This window comes from Lissotriton helveticus, chromosome 6 (genome assembly GCF_964261635.1).
Source record: "Lissotriton helveticus chromosome 6, aLisHel1.1, whole genome shotgun sequence".
Classification (NCBI taxonomy): Eukaryota; Metazoa; Chordata; class Amphibia; order Caudata; family Salamandridae; genus Lissotriton; species Lissotriton helveticus.
The window spans coordinates 2,031,518,406-2,031,543,799 of NC_136067.1; the positions used below are offsets into that span (position 1 = coordinate 2,031,518,406).

Here is a 25,394-nt window from a genome sequence, read left to right on the forward strand (position 1 = left end):
CTGGGCACACATGGTACACTGTACTAGGGGCTGACAGGTAAATCAAATAACCCAATCATGGAATAACCAAGTAGTACATCAATTTAACATAGGGAGCACTTGAACTGTGGCACTGATTAGCAGTGGCACAGTGCCCAAAGCATAAATCCGGTACAAAAGGGGGTGGCGATGGACGGAGCATCTGAACCAATCAAACACTCACACCCAGTCAACAGATCGGAGTTTAATCCATCACCGTTCTTTAGCCCACTCTGCCACCCCAGTTCAGACATGGCCATATGCAAATCAGTCTGACCCTGTGCCTCATGGGAACAGTCCAGCCCGAACTGCCAAGCCATGACTTCCCTGGACCGGAAACAAGCTTCCTAGGACCGGTTTCTGGCATTACAGCCTAGTCCACCTCAGTCAAAGTTACATCAAATACAAGACAAAAATTGTGTGGGGGGGTGGGGTGGGGGGGGGGGGAGGGTAAATGCAACCACAAAAATCAGTTTCCTACAACTACTATAACAGACCACAGTTGTAGTGCAATAGCTACACCAATCACACTGGCAAGCCATCACCCTTCTTTAATTAGGACTGTAAGTTTAGTTCTATCAATCTGGCTGCTGGAGCTATGTTAAGGATAAGAGAGTTTAGTTAACGGTCTTCTCAATGTAAAGGTTTTCCGATATTAAGGTAGGACAAACGTCAACGTTTTTTGCAATCATGTAACAAAGGCCATGCAGCAAGAAAGCAACAGTATAGTTTTCAGTCACCTCTCACTCAGAATGTGTGTACAGAGATGACAAGCTATCTAACTTCGTAGAGTAACTTGTAGTGGCACAGAGTTTAACATTCTCTGTTAGGAAGAGCTTTGCCATGAAGCACAATTTCAGGTGTTACCATAGATAAACATCTATTCATGAATACCGTGGTACTATCAAAAATAAAATGCTGAATATTTTTGTGAAAGATGTCCGTGTATAGAAACACGTGGGAACGGCTGCATCTTACCAGGAATGAGGAGTTTGCAGCAGTGACAGTTCCATGGGGTTTTATGAAAGCAGGCTTTAGTTTTCCCATAGCCTCCATGGAAGAAGGACGGATTCCGTTGTCTTTTACCACAGTATCTCTCCCTGTAAAAATAAAGTAAAAAAATGAATTTGAAATAATAAGGGAATATTCTACATATGAAATCTACAAATTGTAAATGGCACAGAGATCGCATACAGGATAAAGAGACATAATGCATGAATCATACTGTAATGCACAATGTTAAAGGGATTAAATTCAACAAAACAGTGGCCTTATTAATTTCAAATAAGCAAGTATTTATGCCTTGAGAACAACTAGGTCACTGAGAAGCATACACTGCAGCAGCAATACAAATGGCATACATTAAGTTTTGGCTCCGAAGTTTTCGGTTCCAAATATTTCGCCTTATGCAATGCTGGCACGGAAACCAGAACGTGCTTAGATTTCAACGCCGAAGGTTCCGGGTCGGCACCGGTGTGGGGAAGAGTAGAGCCGGAGCCGGAAGGCTGTTTGTGTCTATGCGCTGAGCCCGAAGGATAGGCGTTCAAAACTTTCTCGTTGCCGACCTTGGCCTGTAGGCAGAGGAAGGACTGGAGCCTTTTTATAGAGGAGATGGTAGGGGAAGGAAGTCTCATTACTCACGATCCGTTGTCCCGGTGTGAGGTCTTCGCATCTGAGTCGGCTTCAGATATGGAGATGTGCTCCTCCTCCATTTTGGCGTCCAGCAGGTGGGATTCTTCATGTTCGGATTCGTCTCCGAAGGAGATCTGACGCAGAGCCGCTTTGTTGGTGCATTTTGTGACGTCAAGCCAGATGGTCATAAAGAGTCTTCTTCGAGCGAAACGACAGGCACGTGTCGCAGTCTTTCTCGTCGTGTTCCGTTGACAGGCAAAGGTTGGACACCGTGCAAATCGGTACGAGAAAACTTAGCTCGAGACCCAGGACAGGACTTGAATGGAGGTCGTTCCATCGACTACTACCGACCCCGGCGCAGGTGGGTCCAAGAGTCTTTCACAAATATTCCGATCAAAAGTTACGCAGAGAATGGGAAACGCGATCGATAAACAATAACGTCCAGGGTAGTGGATTGCGCGTCGAAGGGGGTCCGAAGAACGGTGCCGAACCAGAGTGCAACAATTCACTTCCGAACCCAATGGCAGAAAAAACAATCTAAGAATGGAGTCGATGCCCATGCGCACTATCACCGAAAGGAGGAGTCACCTACCTCGTGACTGGAAAGACTTTTTCGAAGAAAAACAAAAGTGCAAACATCCGAACCCAACAATAGATGGCAATCTATGCATAGCATATGATCTACAGCTCATATGCCTCGAACATTTGATTTTGCAAATCACTGCCATTATATAGCCTAGTTAGTAGTAACTGGTAACTAACTAGTGGCACCGTTATTTAAGTTCTCTCTGGAAACATGGAGCCACAGTTTTTGCAATTAACAATATTCTATCCTAAATAATTTCCAACTACATACTAAAGAGGTCTGATTAAACTGGTATATCCTTAACTGCTCTACGAATACTCTTACTATGTTTGGTATCTTGAACACTGCTATATCTTAACCTGCATCAAAAGCTACCCACTAGCAGCTCCAACAATACAGCCTTCTTCGAACGGTTACAATTAACCCTGCTACTTCCTTCTAGGCCAGATATACTTCTACTAATTAATTCCAAGCTGAATCAAACATATAAATTGCCTTTAGGTACTGATACAACTCTGCCAAAATAGCCATCTCTTAAACAGCAACAACGTTTGCATTTCTTTGGCTGGGGCACACATCTGCCATTCCAGCTTTCTCCTGGTTGATGCTACCCTTCATGGAATTGTTTTGCCAATTCTGTACTGTGCTCCTACATGCCAGAGAACTATTTGGATAGGAGTTGTTTCACCTAATTGTAAGGTGCAGTTGTACACGGTCAAGAAGGTTACATGGCTTCATGCTAGCAAGGATTCTGGAAAACTACTACAACTCTGCCACTATAGCTATAGTGTAGACTCATCTCTACTCTTACCAGACCGAGCAGTAACCCAACTCCTCTAGATATACATCTTCTGGTTTAGTAAACATTTACAGTGTAAGAGAGCATTACTTTACTTAAGTATCCTGCCTGTCTTTTGCCTATGGAGAGAAATCAGGGTCACTCTGAGAGAAAAACACTTAATTGGCAAAAGCCCAGCACAGTTACTTTCACAAATAAATCCAGGGGTTTGGTAACCTAATGGTAAGTGTGTTACAGTAATTACATTTGTCGCAAGGCTCTCTAGCAGTGAGAAATGAGAACTGTCCACATAGTTCGCAATTCTCAGTGCAAGAATCAAGAACCGCATGTGCAGGCATGGCATTTCAACCTTTGTCCCTTTTTTTATTGTTCAGGTATCACAGGCAGATGTGGATCCTGTGAGAATGAAAAATGCCCGCAGGGTTCACATACTGTGGTTTGACAAACAAATTGCCCACTCCTAATTACACTGTTAGTGCAACATTACTCCGCCATCTGAAGTTGGCAACTTTACAAGCAGCAATCACAACTATTTCCTTCCCTAAATTTCATAACAGCTATTTGCAATGTTAAATATCCAGCTAGCACAGAGAGTAGCATAAACTATTCACAATATACATTCTTAAGCTCAGCAAATAGAACAATTTTAGTGTCACTGGTGGCAAAAATTTCAAAGCTTTAGGTAAAGGTTTACAGAAAAGTGTTGGTAATCTGATTGGTACATGATTAAATGACCACTCACATTGAGTGCCATTAGCTGATTTGCTATATTACATTATTAAATTCTGGTGGACTATTATGGGCCTTTAGACTGCGGAAAGTTAAGTGGTAGGTTTTAAAAATGTGTGAACCGCTTGGAAAGATGTGCAGCTAAGGAGTGTGCAATCACTTTCAAATTCAACAATTCCAATACCCAATCAACAACATGCACTGCAACAAGTCAGCCAATATTGCACTTCTCACTAATTCTAGTACTAAAAAGGTATTACAAACTGAGAGAACTATCAACTCCTCATTACACAGAGCCACACAAGTTTACACCAACACTTTCACTATCTAATAGGAGCAAAACAAATTGCAGTTTCTCACTTGTCTCATCCATTAATTCATCACATCGTCAGAGCACAATTCCAATGATCAGGACTAAAAATGGTGTCCTACCAGGCACTTTGAATGGTATCACATCCGAGAGCAGTCCCTCATCCTGAGCTTTCTTGGCAAAACTGTGAGAACGCAGGGCATACTCATCCTGCTCCACTCGCGAGATGCCAAAAGCAGCAGCGAGGCGATCTGCAGAGTGCCCCATGGTCTCACTGGTAGAGAATTCAGCCACAGCAGGCAGCTGGGGAGAAAGAAAGTTGAAGTCCCCAATCACAATACTGCTTAAAAACGACATATAGGCATTGCATTTTAACATTCCTGTTCAAAGCAAAAACACCTATGTATGAGCAAAATTAAATTGTTGCGCAATAACGTCAGCTGCATTGTGTGCAGTTGTGTGTCCCTGTCTCAAGTGCCCTCCTGCTAGTTGGACTCTACTGGAAGGGTTAATTAGTTCTCAGAGAAATACCAGGCGCGCAACCTCTAGTGTACGCAGAAGTGTGTGCAACTTCAAATGTTTGAATGGTGCAAAAGGCGAGCGGGAAAACCCTACAACCGCTCAAAAGTGTCTCCAAGACTAGATACACAAAATAGTCAATCACAGAAAACGCCTATGCACACAATCCAAATCTCTCACATTAGTATTGGCACAAGAACAGAAGATAAATAAGGTAACTGAGAAGTTGGCCTGATGTGCAGTGTTCACTATTCTAGTGATCACTATATATCAGTCCAAACAACCCTTATTGATGATTGGTTGTAAGTCAACCTTATAGACCAGCTATCCTAGTAGCATGGATACGAGCAGTCTAAGGCTAAGACTCTAGAGGGCGTGTTAAGCCAGCTGTTTTACCATCACATTACCCCTTGAACACCCAGTGAAAGGACACCACACAAGTGTTATGAAAATAAACAATGTATTTATTAGAATCACAACAACCCTGTACTCTTTATGAGGACAGGGTGCTAAGCACACAACAAAACTCTTATGAAAATACTTAAGTTAGCACGTTATACACAAATGCCCGAGGGGCACGAAAAACCATATACTCTAAAAGTGGAATGCGAAATTACTAGCAGGTAAGTACAGTACTAATAGGCTTTGGAATCGCTAGGACTTGACTAGGGAATCGTTAGATTACTTCTAGGAGACCTAGGGGACTCGGGTGCAGAGTGTGCACTCTCACGCGGGATGCGGGACAAAGTCTATGGAAGCTAGTAAAGGCAAAGTTAGTGTTCACGGGCGAACCCGACCTGGTAGGGAGAAAACGACAGTGGATCCTGACCCTTGGATAGTGAGGCTATGCTGGGACACCGAAGTGCCGAAGTTACCTAGCCCAGGGGCTGCAGCTGCATAGGTCTGAAAAGACGTCGGGAATCCTCGTGCCGGACCAGGAGCCTGGAAGAAGGAAGTTGCTGGCAGGCGACCAGTGAAGAAAAGTTCGATGGATCCAAGCCTGGATCAAGGAAGAAGAAAACCTGAAAGCAGAGGGGACCAAGTTCTTGAATCACTAGCCAGTGATTAAGTGGGCACCAGGATGGCACCGGGCGAAGTCACCGCAGTCAGGTGAGTGGGCGCTGCTGGGCTCTGCAGTCTCTCGGACCAGGAGGCGTTGTCGGCGACCAGGATGGAGGTGCGAGCTGTCCCACGAAGGTTCTTGCTGTCGACGTCGCTGGACCCAGGATTGGGCAACAAGTCTTGGCAAATGCAAGGCCCACGCGGTGGACCTAAAATGGCGTCTTAGCCAGACCAGGAGGGTCCAGGGTACTTCTCCGATGGAGAGAAGCAAGGGCCAGTCTGGAGCAACCAGACCAGCAGCCGTGTTGTCGTCGGGCGTCGTTCGGAAGGCCACAAGCCAGCGGGCTAGTAGCCAAACAACGCGGTGAGCAGCAGAAAGCAGAAGGGCCCCACGCCGATCGTGGAGATGCTGGGGGGCTGCTCTTCGGTGCTGGAGCTGCTCAGGGTGGGGGCTTCTCGGACCCCAAAGCACTCACCAGGAAATTACTCGGTGGGCTTGCTGTGCAGAAGTCGTGCAGTCTTGGCGATGGCCGGTCCCTCGAGGTCTCGTCGCACCCACGGGTCTCAGCTGTGCTGTAGAGGTGGGTAGAGGTCAGAGGTGCCAGGGAAGCCGGGTCTCGTCGAGCTGGGCAGTCGAATTCCGGAGGAAGGACGTGCAGCAGACCGCAGTGTTCTTAGATGGTGCCTGCGGATGCAGGGTGACTACTCCTTAGTCACAAGGGAGAATCTTGAGGAAGAAATCGTGAAGTCCTTTCGTGGAAAGTGATATCTTGATTCCAAAGATGATCTGATTTGGAAGGGGGCCAGTCTCTACCTTTATCTTGGAAAAGGGGGCTGGCACGCGACTAAGTCCTGCCCTAGGGGTGGGACCAGGAGGGGGGTGGTTACACCCACTTCCTTGGCGGACTTTTCCCCAGCACAGGGTCTGGAGTGTCCCTGGAACTGGTTTAAGCCAGCCTATGCACAGTGAGCACCGGGGTGCCACGTGCAGTCACCTTCCTCTGAAGCCCTGCCTACCTACAATACACAAAACCCTGTCTGGGACGGTGCTGGCACCGCCCCTGGCAGGAAACCCTTTGTCCTTGCCTCCTGCTCTGGGAGGACTCCCAGCAGCAGGAGGGCAGACTTGTGTCTCGGTGGCAGCATCCATTTTGTGGATGCTAAGGCTCTGTCTGACTTTAACCGGGGTTAGGGGTTACATACATGTCGTGTCCCTCTAGAAGGGTGGAATGCTAACCCCGTCGCCAGAATTGGCGAGGGGTTAGTATTCCAATTCGTATGACACCTTACTCAACATGTTTTGATAAAGCGATACCAGAGTTGGCATATAACCGCGAGGATTATAATGCACTTAAGAGTATATGGTATGCGATATCATGGAAACGGCTAAGGGATGGATCCCGAAAGCCGCAGACAGGCCCAGCTCATGCCAGAGCACCATCTCACACGATTCCAAGCACTCTGCCTTCAGGATTGTTAAGGCCTGCCATAGGAGTGACTGATAGGAGATCTGTGTGTCCATTTTTAGGGTTAGATATAGGTATACTATATCTAAAGCAAAGGGTGATTACACCACCTTGCCCCAGCTGTCAAGCAGCCAGTTGTGTCAGATTTGGATGGCCAGCCAGGGGTGGCATAATACATGCTGCAGCCCCTGGTAGGCCCTGGGTACACCTATGCCCTGGGTACCTAAGGTACACTGTACAGGGACTGATAAGGTGACTCAGTATCCAATTTAGATATGTACCTAAGGCACATGGAATCCATTTTACAGAGAGAGCAGTAGGCCTGGGGTCCTGAATAGCAGGGCCCCAGGTCAACTAAGTCAGAAAACCAGCAAAACACCAGGCAAAAAGTTGGGGGCAACCATAGTCAGGGATCTACCTTCCTACAGTAACAAAGACAACAATATTCGTAGAATTCTTGAATATTGGAATTTTCTCACATTTTAATCATTCCCACAGCCAGCCGACACGTGTTTCATCGCGTAAGGAACAAAGTTTACGCGAATATTGTTGTCTTTGTTACCTTATTTATCTTCTGTTCTTGTGCCAATACTAATGTGAGAGATTTGGATTGTGTGCATAGGCGTTTTCTGTGATTGCCCTCCTGCTAGTTATCTGGAATCCTGGTTTTTGACTGCTGGTCCTAGCCTCACACTACACTAGTGTATGAGCAGAGACCTAGGCCTGTCCTTTGACATGAGCGAGGTATTTGATCTGTCCTGTCACATGAAGGGTCAAGGCAAACGTGACCCCCATTTACTGGCAGTGGACAACTGTTCCTGTTGTGGGTTTAGGATGTACAGTGGTGGTGGAGGCGGCAACATACATTTTGTGAATCCATATTTACCCTGACCTGAAGCACTCATAAGCCAACCCACCCAGCCTGAGAGAGGGCCGGAGCCTGCCAACCCAAGCAGCCTGAGAGAGGGACAGAGCCTGCCAACCCACCCAGCCTGAGAGAGGGCCGGAGCCTGCCAACCCAGCAGGAGGTTGGACTGTGAGACAGGCAGAAGCAGCTTAACCCGGTGGTGTCTCGCCCCACCAGTATAGGAAGACCGAGAAAAGGGATGTACAGGCCTGGAGGAACGGGGGCACAGTCTCTCTGTATAAACTGTTCCATTCAGGATCCACAATAAGAACCTGATCTCAAGAGGTTGATGCATCGAAGAACCATGCCGGATCGGACTGTGCCACTGCTTTAGAGTATGGTACCCAAACCAACTGTGCTATTACGGAGAAACTGTGCAAGAGGGGGACCGAGCCGCTGTGACGGTGAACCCCTACAGATCAATCTCACTATCTCGACCCAGTAGAGGGTTCGTCGACAAGCTGGAGGCCCGACTCCATAATGGAACCTCAACACGTCTGAACGGACTCTGGGCAGCAATACCCGCTGTTACCTACTGCTGTCGCACCCGAAAGCAGGAAGAACCTCCATCCGGCTGGTTTCTGCTTGGAAAAGGGACCAAGAAAGACATGTGCTGCGGGTCCTGATGGCCTCCCGACGACTGGAATTGTGGTGAGAATTGGCACACAGGGAGAGGGTGGATTTGAGCCAACTTGGCGCACACACTATTAAAAAGGATAAACTGCACCCGAGCATTAACCCGTTGCATGCTCGCACTACCTCCCGGGGGCTGCGCACGACCAACGGCCGACGCAGCCCCTCCCACTGCTTCGATTCTGCTGCGGTAAATGGGTTAATACCTGCCCCAGAGAGTTGAACCCAGAAGGGAAGGATCTGCCTAATTACTCAAAGGAGGGCCACTCAGGACAGGAGAAAAAGAACCCAAGGCATAGTAGCCCAAGTTTAAGTAACATAATTGTATCAGTAGGATGTTCTGTGAGATATTAAGTTTTACATGTGTATTAAAGAACCTTTCTTTAAAAGAGTAAAGCATTGGGTTGGATAATTGGTTACTGTGCTGCAGTGTGATTGTTGAGCACCCCACACTACATCCCTGAGAAGCCTGTGACTACTTGCCTTCGCTAACACTGAGATTCAAGTGCTGAAGGGGTTGTACTTGGGCCACAATTGCAGAGCCATACTAGCACGGACCCCAGGACACCAAAAGCAAGCAACCCTAGCCTCAATAGCTCAGGCCAGCCTGGAGCCCCTGCTTGCCCCTTGCTCCCCCTGAACGGGGTTGGACAAAAGGTCTTTGAGGCTACCCACATGCTTAATACACATACACACTGTGTGATGCAGAAAGAAGTCATCTACACTGATCTGCAAACATGTCGGAGCAGCTGTGCCCACTTAATGACTGACTATGAAGGACATCAATCCCTTCAGAAAGGGGCTCAGTGGGACTGCAATTCCCATACAGCAAGCTGACATTGCAGATTTGTGGACCAAATGAAAAGCAGTAAACACGCTTTAATAATAATAACACTTATAAAGCGCGACAGCATCCTCAAACAGAGGTGTCCCGGCGCTGAAGCAGACAGTAGTGCAACGCTGGACAGCTCAAACGTCAGGCCCTCAGGCTCTTAGTCTGCCTTAAAGAGCCAGGTTTTAACCCTTTTCCTGAAGAGGGTCTGTGTCTCTATGGTGTGGAAGTTACACGGCAGGGAGTTCCACAAGTTTGCTGCCCCGAGCGTAAAGGATCTGCCCCCCATTCGAGCCTTCCTAAAACGGAGAATGCACATTAAGTTTCATTTTGGGAATTAGACCTCAAGGATCTAGACTGCTTATATCCACATAGTCTGTGTTTTAGGTAGCTGGGACATTTGCCATGCATGGCTCGGAATGACAGCTTTACATCTAAATATCTGAAAGTCTTAATAAATGCCGTTCTTACCATGCAAGAGAAGTTAAATGACCTAAAAGCAGTTATGTCTGGAAACAAATTCTATTAAATGTATGAAATATTTACCATTATGAAAAAGTGGCAGGCCATAAGATAAAGGGTTCTCTAGGACTCTCCCAGCAGCTGCCTGCATGTCCTATACCTCTCCTCTAGTGAACATGAACATCTGCAGGTGCACTGGAGGAGCTCCAGGTTTTATTGTGCTTTTCATCTGCAGGGCTCCTGTAGGTAACTCAAGTGAATGCATTTTACAAAGTAAGGGTGCCTAGTGGTGTCCGTGGCACACTGCGTGCCTGCTGCACTAGATGGTTTGTCTCCCTGCAGACTAGCCATTTTGAGGACATAGCAAACTGCATGCTCCTTTCACAGGACCTTCTTCCTTCCTTAAATGGAGTTATTTGTAGGTTTCAACCAGATAAAATGCCCCTCCTCTTCCTGTGCTACTGGAGGTCACCTAGCAATGGTACGATTTTGCTAGACTTAGCCTGAGGGCAAAACACAAACATACCTTGACCATTTCAAAGTGAAGTGACTGACACTCTAGGGACGTCTGCGAACGACAGTGGACAAAAAGGAAGATGTGAATAACTATTGATTCCACGATGCGTTCTGCTTGCAAGTTCCGGTTCAGAGAGGACCTGGCAGTTCGAGCTGGACTGTTCCCACTGGGGCAGTATCAAGACTGATTTCTGTATCGCTGGGTTCAAGGTGTGCAAAATAACGAACATTGTGTGGGCTGGGGGTGGGTCGGGTAGTTTTGTGGGCTGGGTGGGGGAGGGTTGGGGACAGTCTAGCTTTGGACGGATGGAAGCTGGGAGAGATCCGCTGTGAGGTGAGTGAGACTGGGGTGGTGGGTCGGGGTACTTTTGTGGGCTGGGGTTGTGTCAGGGGTACTTTTGTTGGCTGGGGGGGGTGGTCGGGGGTAGTTTTCTGAGCTGGGGGTTGGTCGGGGGTAGTTTTCTGAGCCTGGGTATTGGGCTAGTCTTCAGGGCTGGGGGTTGGAGGTAGTTTTCAGGGCTGGGAAGACTGGGGCTAGTTTTCAGGGCTGGGGGGATTGGGGCTAGTTTTCAGGGCTGGTGGGTCAGGGGTAGCTTTCAGGGCTGGGGTGGTGGGTGTAGTTTTAGGGCTGAGGAGAGGGATTAGTTTTTAGGGATGGGGAGTTTTGGGCTCGTTGTTTTAATTAGCGGTTATAGTATTAGGCCTCAGGGCAGGGGGAGGAAAATCGGTAGTCCGGTAGTTTTTAGGGCTTAGGGGAGGGTGGGGCAGTTTTTAGGGCTGGCCAGGGTCAGGTTAAGGGACAGGGTTTTAGGCAATAGGGCAGGGAGAGGACACAGCTTGGGGGGTAGGGGTATTAGCACTTTAAGGCGGGAGGAAAGTTTGTACTTTAGGGAGGAGGGGGCTGGCGACTTTAGCGACGCATACCCCTTGACCATGCAGGTCTTTACAACGAAACTTTGTGGTAAAGGCATGCATGGTAAAGCAATGCGTGGTAAAGCAATGCGTGGTAAAGACGCGGTCATTATTTAGACAGCGTTATTTAGGTATGCAGGGTTGAGGAACTTGTTGTTCCGTCATACAACCTGATAAAGATGCTGTATTTGCGATCTTAAAGTTTACAGTTGTCACTGGAGCGGATAGACAATAACTATGTCAAAAACTAAGTCTTAGTAAATATAATGACATAAAAGTGCTTGAAATTCGGGGGAAGAAAATCAACTTTTTGTAGGAAACCAGGGGGATTTGTTATTATACTGAATTTGCCACTTGGTTGTTGAGTAACATCACATGGCCAGTCCTAAACACACCTAAACAAATTGGATGCCATGGCTGGCTCAGTGTTTATAGAAGTAGGACTGAAGTCATAACACTGTTAAAGAACTTGGCCTGTAACGTGACAAGGTGGTGCTTCAACACACTCATGCTGTGGCGTCACTCCTATTAAGCCGCCAGGTAGTAAGGTCCAAGAATACCAGGCAGTCTGCATTAGTGAAACCCCTTACACCCTGACAACAACATATTTCCTGCATCGTCTAGAAGAAGATCCATAGTGCAAAGAGTAGGTCAGGAGCAAACAATGTTGAGGATACCTCTCCTGGTGCCCTTAGCAGAAAAGGCTGAACTGGCCTTTTCCTGAATTCTCGTAGCTAGTGGTACTGCTGAGATACCGGACGCCAAGCGGCTGAACTAGCAGATAGAGGTATAAAATTAATTCAGAAAATGATTTCTCTTGTGATGGTCATCCCCAGCACTCTGTTAATCAGGTTAATCAGACAGCATAGAAACGCATCTATTGCAAAGGACTATGTGGTCCCCCTCACAGACAGACCTGGATCAAACGGGTTTCTGATGAACCAATTTAAATGGCATATAGCTTCGTTGCGACAGGGCAGAAAAGTGAAAGAAAGATCTAAGCATTTGCTGATGTGACTGACCCACCACTTTAATAGCTATAAAGAAGATTACACCCCCTAAACGCACTGAGACGTCAGAGATACGAACCGCGCTGTGTGGATGACTGCTTTACTGAACAGACTTATTCTGCTGGACCATTTCTGAAGGACCTTGCATTTGGCAAAATGAAGGACAAAACACTGTTGTGCTGAGAGGAGGTAAGAAGACACCTCATCATATCCTTGTTAGAGGAAATGCAAAATACCTGTCGGCTATCAGACAATGATATCCAACCCTATTCCTCTCCATTTGTGGCCTAAAGTCCAAAAGAAATTGAACCTGAACTTGAATTCCAGGGCCAGAAAGCAGCATGTGCTTGCAATGTCCATCTAAAACGACCATGGTCTGGAAGTAGCTTAGGAAAAATTCTAAAGTGTTGATTACATTGGCGAAATTACATATCTGTATATCAAAGCATGAAAGTTAGTTTCAAAACAAAAATACTCCGGTTTAGACAGTTATGGAAATGCTGGAAAGAATCCATTTTATACAACTAAAAAAACAGTTCAACAAATTTCCTATGCGGTCAGAAGAGCCTATTCAATGGACCGCTTTTTGCAGTCATTTCGAAGACTACATGAAGTAGTAGCCGTTTATCTCTGACCGACTATATTGAAAGGGCTGGTCAAAGGGCTACATCAATTGACACTACAAGGAGGAAATGTTTTTATTAAATTATTAGAAGTCATTCCAGATGGTGGAAAGAGCAAACCAAAAACCTTGCGAATTGCATGACCCCTGACAGAAAAAGCATACTTAATCCTTTGTTAAGATCACAAATAGCATCTACAGGCACAAGATGCTTCCAACCTGCCTAGTGGACCAATCTACAGCCAAGCCAGTCACTATTTGATCGCCAGATTCTACATCCCTTCTCCACATTCAAGCCACTTCAGTTAGTCCCCAGTGATTAACTTAAATTAAGAATACAGACACTCCTCAAATTCAATCTCTCAAAAAAAAGATAAATTTAGCTACTAGTCTTAAACCAGTGCCGCCTAACTCCTCACAATCTCACAATTAAAACATCAACTTCTGTATGACATTTCCAGAATTAATTCAAACTCACCATTTCATTCAGCCTTTTCTCACCTCCTTCAGATTGCACAACTGGAAACATTTAAGGAATATTCAGCAAGACCACTGGATTAATAAGCCAAGTGACAGAAGGCATTATTTTACCAATGGATATTCAACAATTAATAGAACAGTTCAACCAAACAAAACGTTATGTTGTAATCGGGCACGGTTTCTGTATAAAGATGGCTATGGCAGATACAATCATTTTGCTGCTGTTCAGGATCTTCTACGTGGCACGTCTTGTTTGAGGTTAAATTTAGACAGGAGGTGGCAGTCTTACCTCTGGTGCAAAGTAATCTGGACGGATTTTGGCGAGAAGGGACAACCTCTGACCCATGGTCTTGGCTTTGTTGAGGTTCAGCAAGAACTTTCTCATCTTCCGGCTGTGGCGAATGGGCACGTCTGACATGAACTCCACCCCGCCTGCTACCACCACATCACACTGGCCAGAGGCAATCAGACCAACTCCTGAAGGAAGCAGTTACCAAGGGTGAGCGAAACATGCACTGAGATATAAATTGTAACTTTGTCAACCACATATCCGACAAACACAATGCAAAATAGAACATGTGAGGTTTTTTTTTTTTAACCAAAGTGCATGCACTAATCAACAACAAGCACACATGTAAAAGGGAGCAAACAGAAAACGAATTCAAGATTTTCTGCTAAACTGAGAGGTGGGGCATCTTTTAGGTACTTCTGGACTCAACTTTTTATTTTGTGGCTACAACATGCCACGTCTTTGTTTATGGACCATGTTGCCATGGAATCCTCTAATACATCTCACCACATCAGATATAAAGGGCCAGCTACCCACCCCACTACTTACAGAAAGAGGAGGCAAGAGGTTCCCTTTTGTGACTTAAAGGTAGATCTGTTAATATTTGATGAAACCTTTACTTGCTTTTCTGCCTAGCTTTCTGTATTGTATGTTTTTTTAACACAAACATGCTTAACCCCTTGCATGCATCGGACGGCCTCTGCCGCGGTGGGCGTGTGCATCGGATGACCGGGAGCCGTCCTATCTGCGCACGCGTGGAATTTTGCCGCACCGCAGCAAAATTCAGGCCGTGCCCAAGGGGTTAAACTTCAGAAAACTGAAAACATTTGTAAAGTGTTACCAAGCAGCTCCCACGTTAACCTATGGGAGAGATAGTCTTTCAACAGTGAAAACGAAATACAGAGCATTTAACTATTAGGACATGCAAATATATACCACTACATGTCTTACCTTTTAAATACACTGCACCCTATCCATAGGGCTACATTGGGCTTACCTTAAGGGTGACTTAGATGCAAGAACAAGTATTTGAAATGCAATTGGTATTGCATTTGTGAAAGTTAGAGCTATTTGCGTTGTAAATTATACTGTTTTTTACTCACGTTTTCTGTTTGTAGTGGAGTGAATGTATGTTTGTAGTGAAATTATGTGGTTTGCATTGGAAATGTTAGTTGTGTAATTGTGTGGGGTGGAATTATGTGGTGTGTAGGGTATTTGTGTATTGGAAATATGTGGCATGGTGAATAGCTAGTGTTGACAGCTGTATACAATAGATACAAAAATAAGATTGAGAGGAATAGGTAGTTTGTATACGAAGTGCTGAATGTACTCTAGAGATAGTAGTAGAAAGAGCGTGTGAGAAAGAGAATGAAAGGGAGAGAAGGTTATAGGCGCATAAAGAGATTGCTCTTCAGTACGCAGAAGACACTGAAAGAAGAGGAGGAGAGAGTGTTTGCGGTTTGGATTTTTGAAAAGTTATGGTTAAGAAACTGTGCCGAAAGACCTGAAGTAAACCTATATAAGCAATGCAGGATGAATGTGTGCAATGGAATTTTATGGATTGTAATTATGTGGTAGTAAGTGTAGTGAAATTATGTGTAGTGGTATTGTGTGTTGTGAAGTGACATTTATTGTGTGGAATTATGTGGTGCAGTGCTGAATTATGTGGAATGATGTGGAACTGTGTGACATGATGTGGAAATGTGTGGTGTATATCGAATGTATGTGGTGTGTAAAAGGGAACTGTGAAGTGGAATTTTCTGTAGTGGAATGGAAATGTGTGAAGTTGAATTGTGTGGTGTGAAATTGGCCATACTGAGTGAAAATATGTAGGGTGTAATTATGTGCCATGGTGTGGAGTGTTTTTATGTGGAGTGTTATGTGGCATGGAGTAGAATTATGAGGCGTGTAATTGTGTGGAGTATAATTAGGTTGTGTGGTATGGAATTGTATGGTGTGGAATTGTGTTGCAAGGTGTGAAAATATGTGGAGTGTAAATATGGGGCACGCTGAAGAGTTGAAGGTGGAGTGTAAAATATGTGCTTTGGAGCGGAGTGGCTATATGTTGAGTGTAAATATGTGGTGTGAAGTGTAATTATGTGGTGCGAAATTTAATTATGTAGTTTGGAGTGTAAATGTGTGTACTACAGTTATCTGGAGATGAATTATGTTGCAGGGAGTGTAATGAAATTATGTTGTAGGGAGTGCAATTATGTGAAGTGAAATTATGTGGCATGGAGCAGAGTGGAAATTTGTGGAGTTGAATTTGATGGATTGTCCTTATGAGGCATCTAATTGAATAAAGTTGAATTCCACTGTGTGGTGCAGAATTATGAGATATTGAAATGGTTTGTGTAGTGGAATTATGTGGTGTGCACTTGTGTGTTGTGGAATACCGTGGTATTTAATTGTGTGGGGTGGGTTGAATCATGTGGTCTTGAATGCTTGTTGTCTTTGAAAGATCTGAAGTGAACCAATACAAGAAATGCTGAGTGTGCGTGTGCAATGGAATTATATTGATAGTAATTATGTGGTATTAAGTGTAGCGGACTCGTGTGTAGTAGTATGGTGTGTTGAGGAGTGGTATGTATTGTGTTGAATTGTGTGACACTGAATTATGTGGCATGGTGTGGAACTATGTGGTGTGGATTTGATAGATAGTAATTTTCCTGTTGCAGAATGTTCTAATGATGTTATGAATATGTTAGCCTAATGTGTCTAACCAATATGCAGTTACAGCTTATTATTCATGTGCTGCAACCCACTGAGCTATTTTTGTAATATGCAAGCTTCAACTTCTCTCATAAGAGAGAGAGGCTTGTCTATGGCAGAGAGAGACTTCTGATGCCGACATTTGCTCTGCAGCTCCAATGTCTCATGGTACAGTTTTCCCCCCTCCCTTAGGAGCAGAAAATCCCTGGTTTCAGCATCTCTCGCCTTGGGTATTTTTCTTGCATAAATGTTTCCAAGCTCTGGAGAAACAGAGTCTCAGCTCTGTGGCCTTGAGAGAGAATGTTTCTTTTGCAGGTGCAGAAGCTTCTTGTGTGAGGCTATTGTTCGCCCTCTGCTGAACCCAGTACTTTTCCAGTCTGGGCGTGTCTTTACCCTGCCATGCTATGTTATAATGTATTGTCCTGATGGGATGGGTCAGTCCTCTCGGTGCACTCCCTGGGGTGTAGACCTGACGGGGCCCATCTGCAGATGAATCTTAAGGCCTAATAAATATATTTCTAATTCTTCTCCACTGTTCGGCTGGCTTATTATATGAGAATGATAGATGAGTGAGGCAAGTCGCTCAGGTGGATTTGAGCCACGCTTATCAGATGGCGCCCGAACAGGGACTCCGCGATAAGGATCTTTCTCACCCGTAAGTGGGTAGCAGAAGGCCGGGACCCTCTGGTCGGCACGGTGGGTCTGGGTGCCCACTTTGATGCCGAGCTTGGTTCTCGCAGCGCTGCCCCACCCTGCTGATCGGGGGAGGTCCTGGTTCATGATCCTGCGCCGGGGTCCGGAAGGCGGGACTTTGGAGCTGACCGTGTTGGTCCCAGCAGCCGAAGGGTGGAGAACGGTGGATGTCGGTTCTGCGAGCAGAAGGTGAGTAGTCCGACTGTTGATTGAGGGATCTGGGATGCTCTATGAGACCGGCGTGTCTCAGAGACCGGTGCGTCTCTGGTGATTGGAGGAGCCGGTGTGCTCCTGGGGCTAGTGTGCTCCGGGGAACTCAGGGTGCGAGTGGCGCCCTGACAGACTTGGTGGAGACTGGGTGGACATTTGTTTTGGTCATCCGACCGGATGGTACTGCGGTCGAGGCGTGGCTCACTGCGGGCAGATTCTGGGACTTACCCGAAACCCTAGGGTGTGTGGTTCGTTGGGAACAGGTCCCGGGTCTCACGTGGTATAGTGCGCAGCGATCTGTAGTGCCGCCTGGGAGGCGGATGTGTTCCCCAATTTCGGAACGGTGTGTGTACTGTTCGGTCTGCGGTAGGGTCCAGGTTCCCCAGGACTTGGTCGACGGGCCTTGTCCCATTATGGTAACACGTGTTTGGCAGGGACTCAATGCATAGGACGTGCGTGTGCGGTTGTAAGTGGTTGTGTGTGGAGATAGTTGCTTGGTTCTTTTGTGTCTGGGTATGTGTGGGTTCTTTGGCGGTGTCTGATTGAGTGAGTTTGGTGGTGTTTGATTGAGTGTGCAAGATGCTGCGTTTCAGTAAGTTGCGATGTTTTGGGTGTTGCTGCAGTTCAACTGATGTCAGATTGGCTGAGAGCCAACCCGCTCCTGTAGAAGACTCTTTGAATTTTGAGATGAATGTGAATAAGGATTTATCCCGATTTTGTTTAATATTTTTGATGCAGCTAAGATAGATTACTTGCAGGAGAGATTGTTTTTAGGCACAGCTGTCATAGCATGTTTGATTCCCTAAGGTTGTGGCAGAAAGAGGTTCAGCAAAGACAGATGAGCGGATAGCCCAGAATAAGGACAGATCAAAAGTTTAGTTTTAAAATAAGACAAAATGTGTACATTTGGAATTTGCAAGTTGTTCCCATTTACAGTTTCTTTTAATAGCTCAGTGAGCCAATGTGAGCAGTGATTAAGAGGATGGGGTATGTAATATGTTTGATTTGGTTATAATTGGTTTGGTTTGAGAGCAGTCTGTGGACTGGCTTTTGTTTGTGTAAATGTTTGTTTGAATGAAGTGAGTGCGACTTGTTGCATGAGTTAGATTGTCTGGTCCTTGTGAGCTACCTGAGATGGCTGTGCCTGGCTCTCAGAAAAGAAAAGAATGAAAAACACAAAATGTGTTTGGAACGTATTTAATTTGGTTTCTTTCATCCCCTTAATTTGTGAACAGTAGAAGATGAAGAAAAGAATAAGGATTTGATTACCAGTAATTAGAATGTATATTAACAGAATGTAGAAAGAGTGTAAAGTTAGAAAGAAGTGAAAGAAAAAGAAATGTATTTTTTAAAATAGGGTTAATTATTGCATGTTAGAAAGAGTTAGGAAGGCTTATTGGCTTTGTCAGCGCCAGAACGGGGAGGGCAGAGCGCGAGGCAGATTTTGGCCTTGGTGGAGGGCCAGAAAGGCTGGAAGGCTGGCTAGCAGCCCAGAATTCTTAGCTCTTGGAAGACTGTGGGAGATGCATTTCTGAACGGCAAAAGTGGGCCTCAAAAGGGGGTGGAGAGCAGGAGTTGTTTAGTTAGTTTTAAACATGACCTGTTGAGTGGATGTGTTTCAGTCCACAATGATAAAAAAGGGGTTGTAGAGCTCTGGGCTGGTAAGGTTTAGAATAACAGTGTGTGAATTTTTATTCCGTTCTGGAGGGTTAATTAGAAAAGGGAAAATAGATGCAGAGCAGGAAAGGCTATGTGACCTTGGTGTGATAACAGCATTCCAATGGGTTCGCAGAGCACAGGCAGCAGATTGGGGCGGGGGGGGCTAGGAGGCTCAGCTCTTGGCACAGACAGGCAGAGATACACAGTCGGAGCCATGTGAATTATGAATTTGGAGCGAGTCTGCATAATTATGAGTGCAAACTGCTGCTGGTTTAGACTAAAGTATAATGCAGATGTTCTGAACACATGTGATTTAGTATTAGGAACAAAATTATGAATAACTTTCAACAGGTTATTCCATTTGAACAGAGAATTACACTTTAAAATGGCCTAGTCTGAGAAAAGAAGGATTGTTTTGAGAAAAAATATTTTACTAAATATGTTAGTGAGTGTTTCAGATGCAATAGTTTAAGTACATGTTACTCTTTTTGTTTGAATTGTATTCAGAATAAGTGATTGATTTGTGTGCAGTTTAATGGCAAAAAGAAAAAAAGATTTATTGGTTGTTGTGTCCATTGTTGTTGATTTCTTTTGTTTCACTGTTAGTCTATGTCATAGTATAAAAGTGTTCTATTTAAATAAATATTGAGTTGGGGGGGGGTCTCTGATTGGCATACTGATTAGTGACTTTGCTAGTGGATCCCTAGTGGAGAGTACGGATCATGCGAGGGTAGGTAAATGCATAGCGCCTATTAGGTAAAGGATATTGATTGTGTTGCTCACAGGAGCGGTCTGGTGGGAATGTATATATGTGTGTAACAGTATTGTATGCAGTTTGTCCATGGGACACCATTGCAGTGGGCCCAGTGCCCCACCCGCTGAGTGGAGGTGCAGAGTGCGTGTTTTGTGCAAATGTCTGCTAGTGTGCACCGGAGTATTTAGTATGTTCTGGGGGTGAGAATATACCTTTGGCAACAGGATTAAATGTAGTGAGATGGTGCCCTTTTTGTTTAAAGATGAGAAATTGCATTGGTTATAAAAGGGCCCATTTAGACAGCGAAAGATGTCTGTGCAGAAATATTTGGTACCTTTAATAACAAGAATAAAATTTTTACGCAAATATGGAAGTTCCTGGTTCATGACAAGTGAAAGATGTAAATGTAAATCTTTTTCCCTTTTTGATGCTGCATTAAATGTCATTACAAGGTTGTCATGTGATTTTCAATGTTGCTAAATGTTTTATCTTTTTGGCTGATGGTTAAAAGAGGTTAGATCTGTTTCTTGTCTAAAAGAGCAGACAGGGTTTTCAGAACGGAAAGTGAACAGTTCGTATATATAGGTTGATGATAGATAATATATATGAACTGGTGTGAATGAGCTCCAAGCATAGGTTTTAAGGTAAGTATTTGTAGAAGGTATTTTTACTAAATGGTTGCCTTTTTGTCCAATATTTTGTGTGTTGTTTTTTTTTTTTGGTTTGATTTGTTTCGTTTCAGTGCAATGGGAAATATTTTTATTTGTGTGTTACGGTGAGTATTGATTCAGCTTTGTGCTGGACAGATTAAGTGTGCACTGACACCGCATGATGCATGACATGCATGAGAAAAATATAGTCCTTTGAGTAACTAATATTGTGCTTTCCTTTTGTGGCCTTTGTGTTTGGTATATGTATTATTGCGTATTATTTTATGTTATACGCATGCACCTATATTGTGTGTTTTATGTTTTCTTTGGCTTATTGTGCATTGCTTGTTCTGTTCTGCGGGGTAGGTATGCTGATCGATCTGAAGCCTGAGAGATTAAGAAGGCCAGCATGCTGGGTTTTGGGCCGCAGGCTCACTGTGCATGAAATGCATGGCATCGTGTTGTGTCACAGCTCATTTGCATGTGTTACTGTGGTTTGTCTATGCTTTCTGTGCTTAGCACGGCAAGTATACCTGCTGCCTTGGTATGCTTGTTTTTATTTTATGTATGTTTCTGTTTTGTATTGTTTTGACAATTCTATTGATACTAGAACAAGCTCCTCTGTGGGGAATTTGTTCTGGTCCCTAAATTTCACAGACAACACTTCAGCAGTGTATGTCTATTTGGTTAAATGGTATAGCAGAAATATGCAAGAGTTCTACGGTGTACTCATGGTGTTGTGTCACAAGCCTGACCACCACCTAAGTAATTTTTGTTCTTTTATAGATTTTCCTTTTGCCGCCATTTCCCTAATGAATGTCGCATAGTGCCTAGTTATGGGGGACTTTAGCTGTGTCCCAGTCCCATTTCCTTTTCCTTACTCCTTCATGGGAATAAAAGGCTTTAAAAAGAAATAGTGTGTTTTGTAATAGAGAAATAATTATAATGAATTTACCTTAGTTACATTGTATTAGATGTTAAAAGGCACACACATCATTTTGTGGCAATGACATTTGTACATGTGCTAACAGGCGTTCTAGCCCACTCAAAAGTGCTATGTAGCTCCTAGAATTTTGTTTATGCTCAGTGCTACACCCAGGGGTTGATGGTGTTGACCGAAGAGAAATATGTTTCAGATTTCTTCCTGTCAAACTGGGGGAGGAGGCTAGCTCCCCGCTGGAAGCTAGCTCCCCGCTAGCTCTCTTATAAATTAAAAATAGGCAACATGTATATTGCTCCCTCCTCTTCTCAAATTTTTATTAGCCTGTCCTGCTTTGATCTAAAAGGGGAATTAGATGTGGGTAGTTTTGTTCTACAAGTGTTGGGTGATAATACCATTATTGTAGTCTTGCAAGTACATTGCTAGTTCTTTATTAGCTAGTCTGTGAAAATAAACTGATCGTCTTTATTAGAGGATTATTTTAATTGGATAGGGATGAAGGGACTGGTAGCCCCAGACTAGTGTTTCCTTATTTGACCTTTGAAGGGAACAGCCCAGACTAGTGTTTCCTTATTTGACCTTTGAAGCGAACAATAGGTCTGTACTTTTTTGTTGTTGTTTTGCTTCACATTCCTAGGTAGCAACATCATTATTGTGCAGCACTAAGTAAAGGTGTACAAGTCTCTTATCACGCAGCCTGTATAGTTGAGCTGACAATCCCTATTAGAGTTGGTGAACAGGTTTTCCCCTAAACAAAATGTTACATGGTCTAAATAGTGAGAAAGGTGAAAGATGCTTGTGTGATCCTCAGCAAAATATTTTTTAGAAATTAAAGCTTTGTAGAAGTTAGTTTCCTGCTGCATCTATAATATGTGAGCATGGTCATGAGCAAAAATATAGTTGTTTGAGTAAGAAAAAGAATATTAGAAGTGTTTGAAGTTTTGCACAACAGTGAAGGTTCACAAAGTAGGCGCTGTGTGCTCGCTATAGGAATAGCGGTTTGAACTTCCCTTTTTGCTGTTTCTCAAGTGCAAATGCGGTAATACAAAATGTCTGTTTTGTTTTATTTTTTCTCTTCTCTTAGAATTCAGTAAATGCATACGTCCGTCCACAGGTAATACAACGAAAAGTCAGATATGTAATGTATTACCTATTGTCAGTGCACAAATTTATTGATGGGCCTGGGAGGTGTTCACCTTCAAATTGACATTGGTAGAGCGATATGAAAGCACCGAATAGACCTCATTTGGTTTCTTTGAAATAGAATTTTATTCATATGCTTTGACTAAAGATCTCCGTTCTGTTCATCAGCAGGTAGCAGACACCCTGAAGCCGCTGCCGGAGGGGAAAGGACGCACCATACAGCCCGGGGATTGGGTTGTCGTCAAGAAGTACCAGCGGAAGTCCTGCTTGGATCCAAGGTGGTCGGAGCAGAGGCAAGTGCTCCTCACCACCCGCACCGCAATCCGGATCCAGGGCCGCAAGGCGCGTTCCCCTGCCACTGCCATATGACAAATGGGTGAGAAACGGCGTCGCTGACGACGAAAGTGAAGAAGTTCCTCAGTACATACCCTTCTCTGATGCTTTGCTGAGGGGTGAGGAGCCGGATCAAAGAGGCCAGCTCTGATTGCAAGTGGTGAGGCCTCTCCTGATCACAGTGAGCAAACGTCTGCCCCCATTCCGTTCATAGATCCAGAGGTGCGAGGGAGCACTCGTTATAATCTGCGGCCCGGAAAGGAGAAGGAGAACTGAGCACTGGAAGAAGGGCTGAGATAGGGATTAGAGGAGAACAGTGCTGAAGAATAGTTAAGTGTTAGGGATGGACTGCTGGTAAGAGCCCTGGTGCACTGTCGAGACATTGTCAGATGGGACACTAGGATTGCGCCTGGGCCCGGATTAAGTGCTCCTGAGTTGCAAAAGCTGTGCGACTGCGTCGTGGGATTAGGGAACGAACAATAGAAGCCCGCCTGTGAGGCTTTAACGGACACAGGGAGAAGATCCCTTCTGAGGGTGAAGAACCCCCTGGCCGGCTTCAGTGTGCCTGTGACTGTTTTAGTACTTTTTTTTTGTTTCGTTTTGGACTTTTAGCTAGGAAAATGAGTCCCTTTGAATGTTCCTATTCCCCAGGAGGAGCAGCCTCTGCGGCTCCTTGTCCAGATGTCCCTGATCTCATTTGGTTCTCATGGTCTACAAATATAATATTGTGTTTGTTTGTATCCTATTGCTTTCATATTTCTCTTTAGAGAATTAGTTTCTTGTTGCTTGGCGCATACCCACATGGGTATTATTCCAACGCCACCTGAGAATGTCATTGGTACCCTAGCTCCTCACGAAGAGGAGCACTGGGAAGTTCATTAGGATGATGTAGTATTCAAATGTTGCACCAGACGCATGTTATTTATAGTACTGCAAATTATTGGGTGTGTGGGTCATTTCCTTCATATACACACAGGGGTGGAAAACTGTTGCTTGTATTCTTGCCCTATGGAAGTAGCTGTGAGGGTTAGAATACTCTGAGTAGTTTAGTAAAAAACATTTCTCAGCTCGATAAAGATCTACTTCATTGATGTTAGATATAGGTCCTCGCTGATAATGCAAGTGAGCCCTCAGTATAGAATTCAATAGGGTGTTTTCCCTGATAGTGACAGTTTGATCTTATTTGCATTAATTCATGCTCATGACTTAAACTGTGATGTATGTAGTCCGATCATGACAGTGTTATAGAGAAATGGTACCCCGAGAACATATGCTTCGATTAGTCAAAAAGGAGGGTGCCTCACACCCAGAGAATAATTATTGTCTTAGTAGGTATTGCAGGGGTTGTTCTTTTACTTGTTGCCTGTGCATTTCCTGCCCTATAGTATGCTGCACTACTTCTGTGATCATGCTCATCCTAGTATTTCATTTCCTGATACCAGATATCTTTTATGATGATATACTATTGGTTATTCTTGTGTTTTTTTTGTTTCCCTTTGATTGATGAGTGATGCCTTTAGAATTGTATAGTCCTTACCTTTAAGCAATAAAGGCTGCACTTACGTTAGCCACAATAGGCTAAAAGGAGGGTCTGATAGATAGTAATTTTCCTGTTGCAGAATGTTCTAATGATGTTATGAATATGTTAGCCTAATGTGTCTAACCAATATGCAGTTACAGCTTATTATTCATGTGCTGCAACCCACTGAGCTATGTTTGTAATATGCAAGCTTCAACTTCTCTCATAAGAGAGAGAGGCTTGTCTATGGCAGAGAGAGACTTCTGATGCTGACATTTGCTCTGCAGCTCCAATGTCTCATGGTACAGTTTTCCATCCTCCCTTATGAGCAGAAAATCCCAGGTTTCAGCATCTCTCGCCTTGGGTATTTTTCTTGCAGAAATGTTTCCATGCTCTGGAGAAGCAGAGTCTCGGCTCCGTGGCCTTGAGAGAGAATGTTTCTTTTGCAGGTGCAGAAGCTTCTTGTGTGAGGCTATTGTTCGCCCTCTGCTGAGCCCAGTACTTTTCCAGTCTGGGCGTGTCTTTACCCTGTCATGCTATGTTATAATGTATTGTCCTGATGGGATGGGTCAGTCCTCTCGGTGCACTCCCTGGGGTGTAGACCTGACGGGGCCCATCTGCAGATGATTCTTATGGCCTAATAAATATATTTCTAATTCTTCTCCACTGTTCGGCTGGCTTATTATACGAGAATGATAGATGAGTGAGGTAAGTCGCTCGGGTGGATTTGAGCCACGCTTATCAGATTGGATGTATGTGGTTTGTAGATGAAGTGTGTTGTGGAGTGGAATTTTCTGCGATGGAATAGAACTGTGTGAAATTGAGTTGAGGTGTGTGGAATTGTGTGGAACTGGGTGAAAATATGTAGAGTGGAACTATGGGCAATGGTGTGGAGTGTATTTATGTGGAGCGTTATGTGGCACATAGTAGATTTATGTTGAGTAATTATGTGGTACGGAGTGGAGTGTAATTATGTTGTGTGGTATGGAATTGTGCT

At 44.6% G+C, this 25,394-nt stretch overlaps 1 protein-coding gene across 1 annotated transcript in view; it reads right to left on the bottom strand.

Annotated features, from left to right (window-relative positions):
• The window catches only part of HADHB (hydroxyacyl-CoA dehydrogenase trifunctional multienzyme complex subunit beta), a 103,992-nt gene that overhangs the window by 25,790 nt on the left and 52,808 nt on the right, over positions 1–25,394 (bottom strand). The window contains exons 8-10 of the mRNA XM_078650016.1: positions 13,785–13,972; positions 4,197–4,377; positions 997–1,118 (exon numbers count right to left, since the gene is read on the bottom strand). Coding sequence (XP_078506142.1) covers positions 997–1,118; positions 4,197–4,377; positions 13,785–13,972 — 491 coding nt within the window. The remainder of the gene's footprint in view (positions 1–996; positions 1,119–4,196; positions 4,378–13,784; positions 13,973–25,394) is intronic.